The 17,146-nt window shown below is 51.7% G+C and overlaps 1 protein-coding gene across 1 annotated transcript in view; it reads right to left on the minus strand.

The window, feature by feature from the left end:
• LOC141726465 (olfactory receptor 14J1-like) overlaps nucleotides 1-16,483 on the minus strand; it is a 101,565-nt gene extending 85,082 nt beyond the window's left edge. The window contains exon 1 of the mRNA XM_074531369.1: nucleotides 15,935-16,483. Within this exon, the coding sequence (XP_074387470.1) occupies nucleotides 15,935-16,483 (549 nt within the window). The remainder of the gene's footprint in view (nucleotides 1-15,934) is intronic.
• Nucleotides 16,484-17,146: the final 663 nt, after the last annotated feature.

The raw sequence follows: 17,146 nt of genomic DNA on the forward strand, positions 1-17,146 counted from the left end.
CTTGTGCAACCTGTCGTGTGGGGCTCCATACAGCTGCTTTCCAGTTTTGGTTCATCCCTACGATGCGACAGGAACCATCAGTGAAAAGAGCGTAGCGTGTTTCCTCTGGTGGCTAGTTGGTTATAGGGAGGAGCCTCCTCAGCATGTGTCACTGGTTCTTGTTCCTCTTCATCTGTGACACCAAAATTCTCACCTTCGGGCCAATTTGTAATGACCTCCAAAATCCCAGGGCGATTCAGTTTACCTATACGGGCGCGCAGAGTGATAAGAGCAATCCACTTGCTCCATGTAGCACTGGTGGCATGGTGAGTGGAAGGAACCTTGCCTTTGAACATCCACCCCAGCACCGGTTGTTGGGGTGCCAGGAGGAGTTGTGCTTCAGTGCCTATTACCTCTGAGGCAGCCTGGACTCCTTCATAGGCAGCCGAGATTTCCTTCTCTGTTGGAGTGTATTTGGCTTCAGACCCTCTGTAGCTTCAACTCCAAAATCCCAGTGGTCAACCCCAAGTCTCCCCAGGCACCTTCTGCCAAAGGCTCCAGGACAAGCCATGGTTCCCGGCTGCAGAGTAGAGCACATTCTTCACCTCTGGTCCTGTCCTGACTGGGCCAAGGGCTACTGCATGAGCAATCTCCTGCTTAATCTGGACAAATGCTTGTTGCTGCTCAGGGTCCCACTGGAAATTGTTCTTCTTGCGGGTGACTAGGTAAAGAGGGCTCACAATCTGACTGTACTCAGGAATATGCATTCTCCAAAAACCTATGGCACACAGGAAAGCTTGTGTCTCTTTCTTATTGGTGGGTGGAGACATTGCTGTGATCTTGTTGATGACATCTGTAGGAATCTGACGCTGTCCATCTTGCCACTTCACCCCCAGGAACTGAATCTCATGAGCTGGTCCCTTTACTTTGCTCTTTTTAATGGCGAAACCAGCTCCCAGGAGGATCTGGATGATTTCCTTCCCTTTCTCAAACACTTCTGCAGCTCTGTTCCCCCACACAATGATGTCATCAATATATTGCAGATGTTCTGGAGCCTCAGCCTTTTCCAGTGCAGCCTGGATCAGTCTATGGCAGATGGTGGGGCTGTGCTTCCACCCCTGGGGTAGTCTGTTCCAGGTGTACTGCACTCCCCTCCATGTGAAGGCAAACTGAGGCCTGCATTCTGCTCCCAGATGAATGGAGAAAAATGCATTGGCAATGTCTATAGTGGCATACAGTTGGAGATTTTTTCAGAAATGGCTAGGAAGGCAGGTGTGGGGGACAGGTTCTCACAGCCGGTTTCTGTAAACAGCAGAGGTTCTCAGGTTGTTTTTAATTACAAGTAAAAGTGACAAACATGAAGGCCTTGAGAACCTTGCATATCCGAGTTCTCAAGCAGCTTTCTCATAACAAGTAGATATTCTATCTTTGGCCGTTTTGGGAAAGCAAAAATAATTTTGAGAACCCAAATCTTGGTATTGGAAACATAAAGAGGGGTTGGTTTGTTATCTCTGACCTATTGTGAGCTCGGGTTTGCAATATGCATGAACTTAATTAACACGGTTATAAAAAGTGATGGTTTTAGTGAATAAATGGAGGCAGATGCTGAACAAGGAAGTTGGGTCTCTCCCTCCATCTTCAATAGCATACCACTTTGCTGCCTTGGACTCCAACTCGTACTGGAGCTCTAATATGTCTGGCACTGCAGTGCTCAGTGGTGGAGTCACTTCATTCAATGCACGGTAGTCCACAGTCAATCTCCATTCTCCTTCAGATTTTCACACAGGCCAAATGGGGCTGTTGAAGGGTGAGTGGGTCTTGCTGACCACCCCCTGGCTCTCCAGCTCTCAGATCATCTTATGGATGGGGATCACAGCATCTTGAGTGGTTCTATACTGTCATCGATGCACTATGGAAGTGGCAATTGGCACTCGTTGCTCTTCTCCCGTCAGGCATCCTACTGCAGATGGATTCTCAGACAACCCAGACAAGGTGTTCAATTGCTGGATGCCCTCTGTCTCTACAACAGCTATTCCAAATGCCCATCTGAGTCCTTTTGGGTCTTTGAAGTACCCACTTCAATGGTAGTCTATGCCCAAAATACATGGAGCCTCTGGGCCAGTCACAATAGGATGCTTCTTCCACTCATTTCCCATTAGGCTCACATCAGCTTCCAGCAAAATGAAATCCTGGGATCCCCCTGTCACACCAGCAATAGAAACAGACTCTGTCCCCACATGTCTCTACAGAATTAATGTACATTGAGCACCAGTATCAACCAAAGCTTTGTACTCTTGTGGTTCTGATGTGCCAGGCCAACAAATCCACACAGACCAGAAAACATGATTTTCCCTGGCCTGTGCCTGGCTAGAGGCAGGGCCCCTCTAAGCCTGGTTATCATTCTTTGCCTGGGCATATGTCTTGCATGTTCCTTCAAGGGGATCAGAAATGTCATCATCATCATACTTGTCAGTTCGGCTCTGGGCAACTGGAGCTGCTTTCCTTCTGGTGGCTTCCTTCAGTTCACGCATCCATCGTGCCAGAACAGCAGTAGGTTTTCCATCCCATCTCCTCATGTTTTCCCCACAATCACGCAGGTAGAACCACAGCTCAGATCGTGGGGTGTACCTTCTCTCACCATCTGGAAAACGTCTGCCTTGGATACCGGAACCTCTGATCTGTACTGCTGAAATTTGGAGAAGGTCTTCTTTAATCTCCTCTCTAAGCTTCTTATGATTCTCCTCTATCTTACCCTCTAAATTCTGCAGACGTGTTTCTACCGCTGCGATTCTGGCATGTGTCAGGCCATGTACAGCATCTGCATATGCTCGGAGCTTCCTTGCCATGTCAAGCACAGACTCACCCCTCTCATCCCTCTTCATGATGGCTAAGGCAGAAGCATATTCATGTGGCCCAAGTCGTACGAGTTTTCGCCACATCACAGACGTGCATGGTACTAAGTCTGGGTTCCTAGTTGTTACATCATCTGAGAAGACAATCTCTGCCACTACCATTCCTCTCAGGTGTTGGATGCCTTGCTTTATAGTCTTCCACTGAGTTTGTTGCATATAGAGATCATCTGCACACAGGTATCTTCGTGTAACAATGTCCAAGACCCGTGCCCAGAGGCTGTGTGGATTAGCCTCCCTCATCATTTCTTGGTTGATGACAGGATCCTGTGACAGGGATCCCAAATGCCTGGCTTCAGTGCCATCCAGAATTGTAGCCTCGCCTGCAGCATCCCAGAGACGGACCAGCCAACTAATGATGGATTCATCTGGTCATCGGGTGTAATCCTTCTGTAAGCCACGAAGGTCCTTCAGGGAAAAGGACTCAATATTTGCATCTGATCTTGCGCCTGCTGCTTTGACTCCTGATTTTATGTCAGGAGGCATTGAGGTTCCTTCTCCTTCATCATCATCATCATCCCCTGGTTGATTGGTCTTGTCTGTGCATTTCCCACTTCTAGTGCTGGTAGCAACAGCCATGGGTTTAGATGCTGGCTTCGAGCCTGGAGTGTTAGCTGCAGCCTGAGTCACCGGGACAGTTGCTGATTTATCTCCCTGCCCCCCTGCCTCTGTCTGCTGCCTGACAGTATCTAGCAGTGTGTGATAAGCATATGCCAGGGCCCAGCTCACTGCAATGACCTTCCTCTCCTTAGGCTCATCCTGGTACTTCTCTTTCAGATATTTCCCCACCTCAGCTGGGTTCTGAATTTGTTCATGGGGAAAATCCCACACTATAGGGTCAGACAATTCCTTCAGGATTTGGCCCATATCCTCCCATTTCCCACACCACTTAGGATTTTCCACACCGGGGTCTACTCCTGAGTCAGGGGTCTCATCAGCCCATCCAGAAATCTCAGCCTTCATTCTAGGGAAGCAGCAGGCTGTATAGAGGAAGGTTACCAGATTGAATACCAGGAAGATGGTTTCTTTAACATTGAGGGGAAACTGAACATCCTTCAATAGTGATGCAACTGATTCATAGGAGAAGAAGGAAAGCAGAGGCTGAAAAACCTCATTCCCTGCTGCTCCTCCTCTAACAAACTGGATGCATAACCACAGCCATGAACCTTTCGTACCTGGAGCAGACCCTAGCATGTTTATAAACTTCCTGCAAATCATTGCCACCAAGCCCAGCAGCGGTCACTGCCCCTTTGATGTAAAAACTGGGCACAGGCAGTGTCAGCGTGTTCAGGGGGATCCATGGGGCCCCGGGGGTCACCCCAACCCCCAGGGGACCCCAAATGGTGAGGCACCCCCAAACTCCCCTCAGCGCTGGACCTGCTGCAGGCAGGGTGTCGGGGCACCAGGGTAGCTATAGATCCAATGGTGTCAGGAACCCACGTCTTAAGAGAGGAACCCACTTGCCGCGGCAAAAAGTCCAAATGTGGACCACACTGGACAAATCCAGACCAGCCTTTTTTATTTATTAGTACATCAGCCTCAGAACATTTTTAGATGTTAACAGCATGCTGGCCTAATCGGAAATGCCCCCGAAGGTGGGGTAAAACGGAATGACATAAAATCATCTCAGTTTAGATTTCAGCCAATCACACCAAAACAAGACATACTGACAAGCTTTCCATCCAACATTATAAAACATACGTAATGGTAGTTAAAACAAAGACTGGTTCATAAAAGACAAAGAACAGAGCTCTATTCACAGTAACCTTCTAAAGATATACATTAAATAAACTTGTTGCCATCCTAAAGCCAAATCTACAAAGTTGTATTGTTATTTGTCACGTCTACTGCTTGGGAAACTTTTCTGCTTTACTTGGGAAACTTTTCTGCTTGCTTGGGAAACTTTTCTGCTGTAACAGAACTTCGGGCCGCATCCTGAGGCCTAAATACTCTTTTTAACCATTTCCTTAAAACCCTCTGACTTTATGGATTCCCACAGCAGGGGGCCCCAGCACTCAGCCCCCAGCCACCACCTTCACAGGGGGGCTGTGCACAGCTGAGTGGATGAACAATACATGCTCTACTGATTGTGCTTTTTTTTGCACTGAGGAAATGCGAGATTTTCTAAATGTACTGGTCTATACATTTTTTTCCCTATAGTGATTGCTTAAACTGTTTAAACGTGAATGAGTTTTGTTCCAGTTTCAGTCAGTTGTTATCATCTGGTTATTAAAATTATTAGGGAGATGCCTCTGAATTGCTGCAGCAGCCTGGCTGCCCTCAGCTGACATTCTGGCCAGAAGCCTTGTGAGCACAGCAAAGAACCCACACAACAGGAATTCCATCCTTGGGGAGGGGATGGGGTTTCCCTATGTAAGGTTGCACAAAGCTCCTGCTCCTGGACAATTCCTGGGATGGGGCATCCACTTCTCTGGAGAAACAGTTGCAGTTTCATTCCACTCTCAACTTTGTAAAATATTTCCTCCTTCTAACAAATGTAAATACAGCCTCATTCACTTTAGACATATTGACCCTTGTTCTGCCACTGCAAGATTTGGGAGAAAATACCTTTGACCACTGTTTTTCCATTTTCACAAACCTTGGAGGGGACCCAAACATCTCCCAAGATGGGGTTTGGAGGCCTCATCACATAACCAGCAGGTGGAAGCTGCAGGCTCTGGGCTCATTGGGGTGGAAACTGAGGACAGAACAGGAGTAGCCTGGCAGGGGGTAAGTGGTGGTTTCAGTGAGGCTGGAGCTTTCTTCATAGAGGAAATAACCATGAGAAGGAAATAATAGCACCACAGGAAGCTGGGGAGGCCCAGCCTGGGCAGCAGCAGAAAGGAATTTCCCTGGCAGGGCAGGGCTGTGGTGCAACACATTCCCCAGCAAGAGCCTGGAGCAGCCCAAGGCTCTGTGTGGGCAGGCAGAGGCAGGCAGGAGGCAGAGCTGTCAGCAAAGGAAGGGCCCAGCCAGGTGGGGCAGCCGGGGGATGCCGACAGCCTGCAGGGACAGAGGCGCAGGGCAGAGACACTGTAGCACAGCCTGGGCTGCACAGGGCACAGGGATGGGCAGCAGCTGCAAGACAGCCCTGCCAGAGCCAACTTAGGCAGCACTTTGGCCATGGCTGCTGGGCCTGGGCCTGAGGCAGGAACAGGAGACAAGTGACCCTTGCAGGGCTGGGGCCTCATTGCCTCCTTGTCCCTGCTCAGCAGCCTGGCAGAGGCCACCCCATGCTCCTGCCCTTGGCATTGCATATCCCCACATGCCAGTGCCCATCCCGGGAAGAGCCCTGAGCAAGGAGGGAGGGACAGGATCTGCCTGGCCAGGGGCTGGGGCTCAGGCCTTGGTCCTTTGCATTCCTCAAACACATCCAGGTGTGCTCAGCACCAGAGACACCTTTGCCTTGTTTGTCCCCAGCTGTCATTCTTCCTCCAGTGTTCTGCTCTAACTGGAACCTGGAGACACTTTCTCAGTCCTGTCCCTCACAGGGATCTATTTAAAGTACAAGAAACTTCAGTATTTTAATCTCACTTTGAGCTCTTGAGAAGTTCTTTGAGCACATTCTGGGTGATGGGTCTGATGCAAAGAGCACCAAAGCCCCAGAGGGTCATTGAAGTCCCTGTGCTGTGTCTGTGCTGCTGAGCTGGGCCAGGCTCCTGGCCCAGAGGCAGCTCCTGGCAAGGGCAGCGCTGCAGAGAGACAGCTCTGGCCAGGAGCAGCTCCTGTGCACAGCCCAGCAGGGCTGGGGCACTGCCAGGGCCCCTCAGGGACACCAGCAGGGCACAGACAGAGCTCACAGGGGCTCAGCACTGGCAGGGGCTGTGGCATGTCCCAGAGGGGGCTGTGTCACAGCAGCACCTCTGGGGCTGTGTCATAGAGGCACAGAGCAGCTGGGATGTCAGTAAGGGGCTGTGTGACAGCACAGAGTGGGCTGTGTGAGGTCACAGATTGGGCTATGACATCACAGAGTTTGTTGTGTGAGGTCATTGAGCAGCTACAGGATCACAGAGGGGATTGTGTGACATCACAGAGCAGGTTGTGACACCATGTTATGGCTGTATGACCCCATTGAGCAGGCTGTGAGGTCAGAGTGTGTACTGTGACATTACAGAGCTGCAGTATGAAATCACAGAGTGGGTTTTGTGACATCACTGAGACTGTTGTGATATCACACAGCTGCCTGTGACAATAAAGAGTAGGGTGTGAGGCCATAGAGCAGATCCTGCCATCATGGAGGATGTCTCTGTGACATCAGAGAGTGGGTTGTCACATCACTGGTTGGCTGTGTAACATCACAGAGCAGGTGGTGTCAACACAGAACAGACAGTGACATCACAGGTTGCCTTTCTGACATCACAGTGTTTTCTGTGACATCACAGTGCAGCTGCCTGACATTGCAGGGTGATATCTGTGAGAGTCTATCCGAAAATCCTTCATTTTTGCCTCACAATTGTCATGAGAAAAGACCACCTAAAGGTTAAAACTCTTGAGCCAGTTGGGAAAGAAAGCCTCATGCTTATTCAGTGTGTTCACAGGTGGTGTTTGCAGAACATGCCATGCTGTACTTGAAAGGGGCATGCTGCCCTTTCTGAACAATGGATCTGGACTTTCTCAATACCTCCTGACTTGGCCGGTCTGAGCTCTGGGGTGGCTCCCCCCTCTAAGAGAAGACCCCTCTTGCCTGACTTCAACTATCGTGACAGACAAACAGATGCTAATCCTCTCATCAAGGAACCAAGACAAGACAAGAAACCCCCTTGGCACCCTCTTGGCACCCCCCTGGCACCCTCCTGGCAATCCCCTTCCAGAGACTGGGACTGACACCCCCCCACCCCAGCTCGGGGAGGGGGGAAAAACTGACCAGAATAAACGTACCTGCGAACATTTGGCCATGAAAACAATGGAATAACATCCCCCTCCTACTGTTCCCATTCTTCTCTCCTCCATGGAAACCTAATTTCGGCCACCCTTCCCCCAACGAAAAACGGTATATTTTGGGGTGCGATCTGATCGTCCTCTGAGATCTCCCCGAGATGTACACCAGTGAGCTTCAACAGTGGGACCCCGAAGACATCACGTTTCGGTAGCTATAGCCCCTTCCTAACCTTCTTTCCTCCCTTTTCCCTTGTCTTACCCTTCTCTTCCCCGGATCCCCTAACCAAACGCATATTCAGCTGTGGTAATTATCAATAAAATTGCATTTTGTTGATTTGTTACTGCAAAGCCCCTGTGCCTTGTTGGTTATTTTTTGCACCAAAAAATCATCCATCACCCGTTCATTTGGACGGACCTTGACAACATCCCAAATTTGGTTCTGTGGCATCACAAGGGTGATGTGTGACATCCCAGAATGGGCTGTGACATCTTTGGTGTCTATGTGACATTGCAGAAGAGCTGTGTGGCATCATAAGGGAATGTGTGACATCACAGGTGGCTGTATGACATCACAGGGGGCTGTGTGACATCACAGGGGCTGTGTGAGGTCACTGGGGAGGTCACTCTGCCCCGGCCCCCCTCACAGTTCCCCCCAGAGCAGTCCAACCCTGCTCGTGCACAGTGGGGTCCCCTGTCCCCCCAGGTCCCCCCACCCCCGGCACCGCAGCCTCCCCCAGAGGATGTTCCACGAGATCGATTCCAGAACCTGACATGGGGATGGGGGGCCGGGGCCCTGGGGGTGACACAAGGGGACAGGGACCCTCCTGCAGTGTCCCTGTATCCCCCAGGGCCAGAGCCTGGGCCAGGGCTCCTTCACCCTGTTAGGAACAGGGCCTTGAGAGCTTGAAAAAAATCCCCAGCAAGGGAGGAGCAAAAACCAGATTTAATACTAAGGGACAGCAGCACAAAGTTCCTTGGCAAGAGTCACTCTGCTCCTGAGTGGACACTTCAGGCACACCAAGGAAACAAAGCAACAACAAAACCAAACAGAATCCAGGCAATCAAACCACAAATGAACCGAGAACTTTCCGTATGTGTATGTGTATGTGTGTATGTGTGACACAAAAGGACAGTGAGGACAAGGACAAAAGGAATATGGCCCAAAAGCTTAACAGAGATCAAACTTAACAGAACTGAACTTAACCCTAACTGATACCTTAAAAGAACAGCACTTAACAGTATTTGACCTACCTTATAACCCATGACTTACTAATTTGACAGAGGAATAACACCTAACTGTAATTGATTAATCTAATATTAAAAGTAACAACTTCACAAAAGAACAACTCTTAGAAACATTTAACTTCACTTAGACTTTGTGATTTAACCTCACTTACAGGCCTGACTGACTCAGCTATCCAAGGCTCTCAAACTCCTCAGAGAGAAGCATGTCTGCCACATCTCCAGCACAGGCACTCCTGTGTGCACACAGACACCAAGAGTCAGTGCAAGGCACCTGTGAGAAATTCCCCTGAGGGCAGGCAGTGCTCGCTGCTGATGCTTTGGCATCTCCCCAGCAAAGGGCAAAGGGCTGAGCCTGGAGGAGTGGGGGGATTGGCCCAGGCTCCGTCGTTGTTCAGGATCCCTGAGTGCAGCAAACGGGAGAGTTCCTGGCTGGTAGAGGCCCCACTCAGAGGGAGTCGCTGGCCCAGAAGAGCTCCAAGGGCTCCTTTTGGAGCGCTGTTTGCAGGGCCCCAAGAGATGGGCTTCAGTCCCAGCAATGGCTCATCCTGGCCACACTTGGCACCAACAGCTTTCTTTGGCAGTGTGAGAACAGGGATGTTGTGCCACTGAGGAAACACAAACAGTTCCCAGGGCTGCTCCTACAGAAAGCAGGAGGTGGTTGGGCAGCAGCAGTGCCTGGAGCAGACAGTGTTTGTGATGAGCTGCAGAGGAGCTGAGCCCAGGGGCTGTTGGCCAAGGCTGAGGCATCCAAGGAGCATTTCTCAGCTGGCAGGGCAGCCTGAGAAGGGGAGGGGAGAATGCAGCAGCACAAGGCCATGGAACCAAGGGAGCATTGTGACACTGTGGGGCCCTGTGAGACCAAGAGACCATTGTGACACTGTGGGGTCCTGGGAGACCAAGGGACCATGGTGATTCTGTGGGGCCCTGTGAGACCAAGAGACCATTGTGACACTGTGGGGCCTCATGGAATCATGGAGAGCACTGTGACATTGCTGGGTCTCATGGAACCAAGGCGACTGTACTGACACTGTGTGGCTCCATTGATTGTAGGGATTACTGTGACCCTGAGAGACCCCATCAAACCAAGGGTCCATTGTGACAACACGGGGTCTCATGGAACCATGGAGACAATTGTGACACCTTGGGGGGTCATGGGACCATGGGACCACTGTGGCACTGCAAGATCCCATGGAGCCAAAGGTCTATTGTGAGATTGGAAGGCCTCATGGAACCATGGAGAGACCATTAAGACACTTCACAGCCTCATGATACTAAGGCACCATTGTAACACCTTGAGGCACCATGGCACCAAGGAGACCATTGTAACACTGAGGGGACTCATGGAATCATGGAGACCATGGTGACACTATGAGGCCCCACGGAATAAGCAAAGCATTGTGACACTGTGAGGCCTCATGGAACCAGTGAGACCATTGTGACCCTGGGGTCCCCACAGATCCAAGAGGGCCATTGTCATACTGTGGGGGCTTCTTAAACCAAGAGGCCATTGTGACAGTTAGTGCTGCATGGAACCAAGGCTCCCTTGTGACATTGCAGGGCCTCATGTCATCCATGGTCCATTGTGACACCGTGGAGCCAAAGGAGACCATTGTGACACTGCAAACAACCAGGGTCCAAAAGTCCATTGTGACATTGCAGGGCTCATGGAACAGAGGAGTCCTGTGAATTTGTGGGGCCTGGGGAACCACGGAGACCATTGTGACACTGCAGGGCCTGATGGAACCAAGGTGTCATTGTGACACTTCAGGGCAGCATAAAACTAAGGGAACATGGAACAGATCTGGCTGCTTTGGCCTCCTGGGCCTCCTTACTGGTCCAGCTGACCTTGGCATGTTGAAGGTCCCTTCTCATCTGCTACTGAAACACTGGGGCTCAATACTTTCATTGCTGTGGAAAAGAACTGTCCTTCTCCTCCAGGTGCCCATGGCCTGAATTGAGATTTCACCTCCAACATTGCCTATTGTGAAAGATTGGAGAAGACTGTTGGCTCAAAACATTTCATAAGTGGGGGATGACAGGGAAGGTCCAGCCCTGTCCTGCCTTAGAACCCCTGCCCTGCCCTGGAACCCCAATCCCCCCAGAGCCTCTATCCCAGCCCAGCAGTGTCTGCCAGTCCCTGGCACAGCACGGGCAGTGCTCCACCGCCACCTCTGCAGGCCCCAGCCCAGCTCCTGAGGGACCAAATGAGCCCAAGTCCCACCTGGGGGAAGGGCCCAGGAAGACCAAGGGGTATTTAAGGCTGACCACAAGTCTACCTCCTCTTGGAATTTCCACCTGAACACTGCTGGAATCCAGGATTTGGAAGCTGTGTGTGTGCTTCTCTGTATTGTTTTTGACTTTCTCTCTGTGTCTTCTTCTAATACCCTCCTCTTGCAAATTTTGATTAACTTAAAATTGAACGAGCTAAGAGTTTGTGAAGTTGAATGTGCCAAGGTAATGCTTTGGGAAGTGTTTTCTGCTAATGGAATGTGGCAGTAAACCTTCTGCCAAGGTCCTCTAATTTTCTAAAATTGCGAGTAAATGCTGTTTGGTTCTTTTGCGCTCCTGAGAATCTCTTGTTGATCCGTCTCCAGGGAGTCCAACTCAGAAGACACAAACAATTGTAAATCCTTTCAAATGTCTCCTGGGAAAGTTTTTTGGGGGGTGGGAGTCAGGGCTTGTGTGTCCTGCTTGGCACAGCCCAGGCAGGGCTTTCCCAGCCACATTCCACACTCCATTTCCCAGCTGGAGCCCCTGGAGCCTCTGAGTTGTGCTGCCCCAGCCCCAGGGACGCTCTCCTTGTCTGCCCATTCCCCCACGGTCTCTGGGCAGGGATGGCCTCAGTGGGGGCTGCTGACATCCTCAGCACCTTGGAGGCTGCTGCTGAATTTTCCTGCTCCAGAGGGTTGTTCAGCCTTCAGCTCTTCAGTGCAGGAATTCAGTGTCCCAGGGCTCATCAACATTATGAACACCTTAACAAGCCAAGCCCCTGGCAATAATGTGATGTAATTTCCAAATCTTTTTTGGTTAATTCAACACATTTCATAAGTGTATTCAAAGTGAAGGTATTATATTTACAAAGACAGTGAGAAATATGTTTTTTTAGGTCCTGTTTAAGTTTTTTTCCCCTGGTAATGCATTCACATGTGCAATCTCCAATTGACACCAAATCCAAGTATCATCTAATGCAGTTTGAATAGATATGAAAATCAAGACCCCTCATGGCTGACAATCAATCAGACTCTGTCCCTACCCCCACCCCACCATTTCCCCCATCCAAGCCCTGGCACTCAGAGCAGCCTTGTGCAAATCTGAGCTCCCTCCAGCCCAGGTTGCACCTGCAGCTTTCAGCTCCTTGGCTCCAACTCCCACCTGCTTTCCTTGGAGAAGGAGCTGCCCGAGATGCAGAGAGAGGTCCATTTTTTGTCAGCCAGCAAAGCCAAGGGAAGGCACAGCTCCATCAAATGCAAAAGTAATTCCTCTGCTGGGCTCTGCCCGCACTTGATCCCCACAGCCTCTCCTGTTTCCTTCATCCCTCATTTGCAGGGATTTTGTGGGACAAGGGAGCTCTGCTCTGGCTATGGAGAGAGGTCTAAGTGCAGTCCTGGAGTGGGAACCACAACTCAGCAGGTTTGTGTCCTTTGAGGGTCAGGAACTGGTGAGACTCAGAGGCACAGAAATGTATCTCTTCATGGCACACATAAAGATGTGAACATGATAAAATTTAATAAACACCAAAACCCTTCCCTCTTCTCCTTGTGACATTCCAGAAACATATGACATGTCCACCATCCACAAGGGATTTCCATACAGAAAGGATTTTAGACAAAGACATCTTAGTTGTAGTTTTTATTCACTCTTGCGCCAGTCTGAAACAGGACCCAGCATAGAGCCAGGATCATCAGAGAGCTGAGGTGTGTGATGGAATTCAATGCCCTCCCCATCCCACTGCAGCCCTGCATTTCCCTCCTGCAGCCTTGGTCTCCAGCACAGCCATGGAGGCTCTTTGGGCTCTGGACTGTTCCTGCAGCCCCCAAGGGCAGCTGAGCTCTGCCTTCGGCACAGTCAGGCCTGGCCAGCGCAGGCCATGCTCAGCAATTGCTTGTGTGTGCCTGGCCATGCTGTCAGCCCCAGCAGCGGCTGTGTGGCCCCTTTGTGGCCCTGTGCTGGCCCAGCCATGGTGGCCCAGCCCCTGTGCAGGCCCAGCCCAGGCCAGGAGCATTGCGGCTGGGAACGGCCCCTGCCCCGTGGTGCCCACAGTAGCCTTGGGGCTCTGTGCCCCACGGCCTCCCTGCTGGGCAGCCTCTGCCAGCTCCTGCAGAGCCCCTGGCACCTGTGGGGCTGCACAGACAGCCCTGCCTTGGGCTCTGCTGGCCTCTGGGACAGCAGAGAGGCAGCCAGGGCTGGCCATGGCCGAGAACAAACCCTGAGCCCTGCGGGAGGATGGAGCTGGGCCACAGCCAAACTCAGCCCAGGCCAAAGCTAGGCTCAGCAGCCAGGGCTGCCAAGGGCTGGGCACAGAAGCTGGCTCTGACAAATGTGTTGGGCTCCCCTGCTCTGTCCATGCCACCAAGGGCACAGAGCAGCCTCCTCTCTGGGCCACTTGCCTGTTTGCAATGCCTTACACAGGCGCTGGCCCTGCCCCACAAGGCCTGGCCTGAGTCCTGCCCCTGCACGCTCAGCCAGGCTGAGATGGACACTGATGGTTTCTGGGCCAGGCTCTCGGAGCCCAGCCCAGCTCCCTGCAAGCTCTGCCAGCTGCCCTGAGCTCTGGGCAGCACCAAGGGCCTCTCCCCAGCCCAGCCAGCTCTGGCCCCACAGCTCTGCTCAGGCCAGGCTGCTCTGGGCACTGCCCCACATCCTCAGCCCCTGGCAAGGGCACAGCAGCAGCTGCAGCTGCCACAGGACTCAGCCCCAGCCATGGGGGAAGGTGCTTGGCCAAGGCCAAAGGAGGCTCCCTGGCTGCCCAGCTCCCCTTGGGCTGAAGTGCTGAGAGCTCTGCAACCCCTGCTGCCATCCCATCTGCCTATGGCAGCACAAGAGCCCTGGCCTTGGGGCCCTCAAGAGCTGCTCCAGGCCCAGGACCCATGCCAAAGCTGGGACAGTCACAAAGCTGTGCCCATTTCTGTTCATTGCTGCTCTGATTAGGATGGATCCTCAGCCACTTGGAGGTTGCTGATGAATTTTCCTACTCCAGAGGCCTCTTCATTCTTGAGATCTTCAATTATGGAATTCAATAAAAATGGGTAATAAACATTTGTTCTAAAACACCTGAAGAATAAAAGCCCAAAAGAGTTATCTAAATGATCAATTCTACTGTGGTTAACTAAAAAAAATTTCCTAAGTGTATTCAAATTGAATATACATTATTGAGAACAATGCAAAGAGAACTGTTTTGTCCTCTTTATTTTCCTGTTTATAAATTGATATCAGCAATGTCAAATTGATATGGACCCCCAACACCTTCTAACGCAGCCTGAAGAGATAGGAAAATCAAGACTCTACATGGCTGACAATCAATCATATTTTGTCCCTACCCCCGCTCCACCATTTCCCTCATCCAACCCCTGGCGTTCCTATGGATCAAGAATAGTTTGGCCAGCAGGAACAGGGCGGTGAATCTTCCTCTGTGCTCAGCAATGGTTGGGCAGCACCTCCAGTGCTGTCCGATTCTAGGCTCCCTTGGGTGGGCAATAGAAAGAAATTTGTAGCAGGAAGAGTAAAGTAAGCAAAGCTGAAGCCAAGGAAATGCTCAGAGCAGTTTTAAGGTAGCTGCCTGGCAGCCCTTGCTCTGAGCAACAGCATCTGCAGTGGGACATGAAACTCCCAGCTGATGGGAACAAACTTTCTGGCTGAGTGCAGAGGCCAGGACAAAGCTGAGTGGTTTCCCTGGTGTCCCCCAGCCCTTGCTGGCCCCAGGGGCTGATGGCATTTGTGCTCCCTCAGGTTCATGTCCCCACACCAACAGCATGGGGGTGCTCCCCCTGCTCTGTGCAATGCAAACAGGGGCTGCTGAGCCAGTGCTGCCGTGTCTGTGTCTGCAAGGATGGGGCACCTGTGTGAGCTGGGGGAGAGGTCAGGGCTGCAGAGGGGGGATGTTGTTGGCAGCTCCATGAGGACGCTCTGGGACGCTGCCCTGGGCTGTCCAGTGCACTGGGGATGGATCAGCCCCTGCTCTGCTGCTCCTTCCCTTCTGCCCCAGGGCCCTTGCAGAGCCCCAGCCATGCTGTTTGCCCCCAGCCTGCCCACGGCCAGCCTGGGGCTGCTCACAGGGGTTTTCTGTGCTGAGCATTGGCCTGGCCATGTTCTTGAGAAAGCCTGGGCAAGGAGCCTGGAGCCCCCAGGGCCTGGCCTGAGGTGTCAGCACTGCCCCAGCAGAGCCCATGGCCTGTCCCTGCTGCAGCCCCGGCACTGCCACCCCCAGGGCTGTGCCCGGCCCCGAGAGCACTCAGGCCCTGCAGCAACACCAGGGCCACCAGGGCAGCAGGGCAGGGCCACGGCAGCAGCACTGGCAACACCAAGTGCTGCTGCTGCTGGGCACAGCTGCTGGGCTGGCACTGATCTGCCCTCAGTAGACATTGCTGCAGCATCTCCAGAGTAGGGAACAAAAGGGCAGAAAAGTTCTGCAGTTTTCTGGTGAAATTTTTGTTGGTAGAGATCATAATTTCATTTAAGGGCACCAAGAACACAGCCCCGCATTGCCACAGTCTGTGGCCACAGGGATGGTGGAGAGAAACAAAATGACCAATGGAACAAACAATGACATTTCTTTTTGGACAATAAGAAAAATGTAAAACAAAGGTAAAGAAACTCTAAAATGAAACCAAGAAGAAGTATCAAAGATTACTTTTATTACAAGTGATTAGCAAACACTGGCCAGCAGTTTAATGTTCCTGAAACCATCTAGTCATCAGTGTCCACACTGCAGCCTTGAGCTCCTGGTTCCTCAGGCTGTAGATGAGGGGGTTCAGGGCTGGAGGCACCACTGAGTACAAAACTGACAGGGCCAGATCCAGGGATGGGGAGGACATGGAGGGGGGCTTCAGGTAGGCAAATGTGCCAGTGCTGAGGAACAGGGAGACCACGGCCAGGTGAGGGAGGCAGGTGGAAAAGGCTTTGTGTCGCCCCTGCTCAGAGGGGATCCTCAGCACAGCCCTGAAGATCTGTACAAAGATGAAAACAATGAACACAAAACAACCCAATGATAAACAGACACTAACAGCAAGCAGCCCAAATTCCCTGAGGTGTGATTTGGAGCAGGAGAGCTTGAGGATCTGCGGGATTTCACAGAAGAACTGGCCCACGGCATTGCCATGGCACAAGGGAAGGGAAAATGTATTGGCTGTGTTCAACAGAGCATTGAGAAAACCACTGGCCCAGGCAGCTGCTGCCATGTGGGCACAAGCTCTGCTGCCCAGGAGGGTCCTGTAGTGCAGGGGTTTGCAGATGGACACGTAGCGGTCATAGCACATGATGGTCAGGAGGCAAAACTCTGTTCCAAGAAAAAAGAAAATCAGAAAGACTTGGGCAGCACATCCTGAGTAGGAGATGTTCCTGGTGTTCCAGAGGGAATTGTGCATGGCTTTGGGGACAGTGGTGCAGATGGAGCCCAGGTCAGTGAGGGCCAGGTTGAGCAGGAAGAAGAACATGGGCGTGTGCAGGTGGTGGCCGCAGGCTACGGCGCTGATGATGAGGCCGTTGCCCAGGAGGGCAGCCAGGGAGATGCCCAGCAAGAGGCAGAAGTGCAGGAGCTGCAGCTGCCGCGTGTCTGCCAATGCCAGCAGGAGGAAGTGCCTGATGGAGCTGCTGTTGGACATTTGCTCTGGCTGCGCATGGGCACCTGTTCATGAAGAAAGGACAGCAAAGATTTAGAGGAGATACCTGTCACCAAAATCAAATCTATTTCCCATATACCCTCCCCTGGCACACACACACACACACACACACACACACACACACACACACACACAATCTCTCTCTCTTTTATTTATAGGAGTTCTGGGGTTCTTTTAAAAAGCTTCCCCCTATCTCTGCTGCTGTTCTTGGATATCAGAAAGCCTCGGAATGTCTGTTGCCCCCAGGGAAACGGAGTGCGTTCTGTGAGGTAAAGTGATGACTGGAGAGTGAGGGTAGAT

The sequence above is a fragment of the Zonotrichia albicollis genome, chromosome 35, assembly GCF_047830755.1.
Source record: "Zonotrichia albicollis isolate bZonAlb1 chromosome 35, bZonAlb1.hap1, whole genome shotgun sequence".
NCBI lineage: Eukaryota > Metazoa > Chordata > Aves > Passeriformes > Passerellidae > Zonotrichia > Zonotrichia albicollis.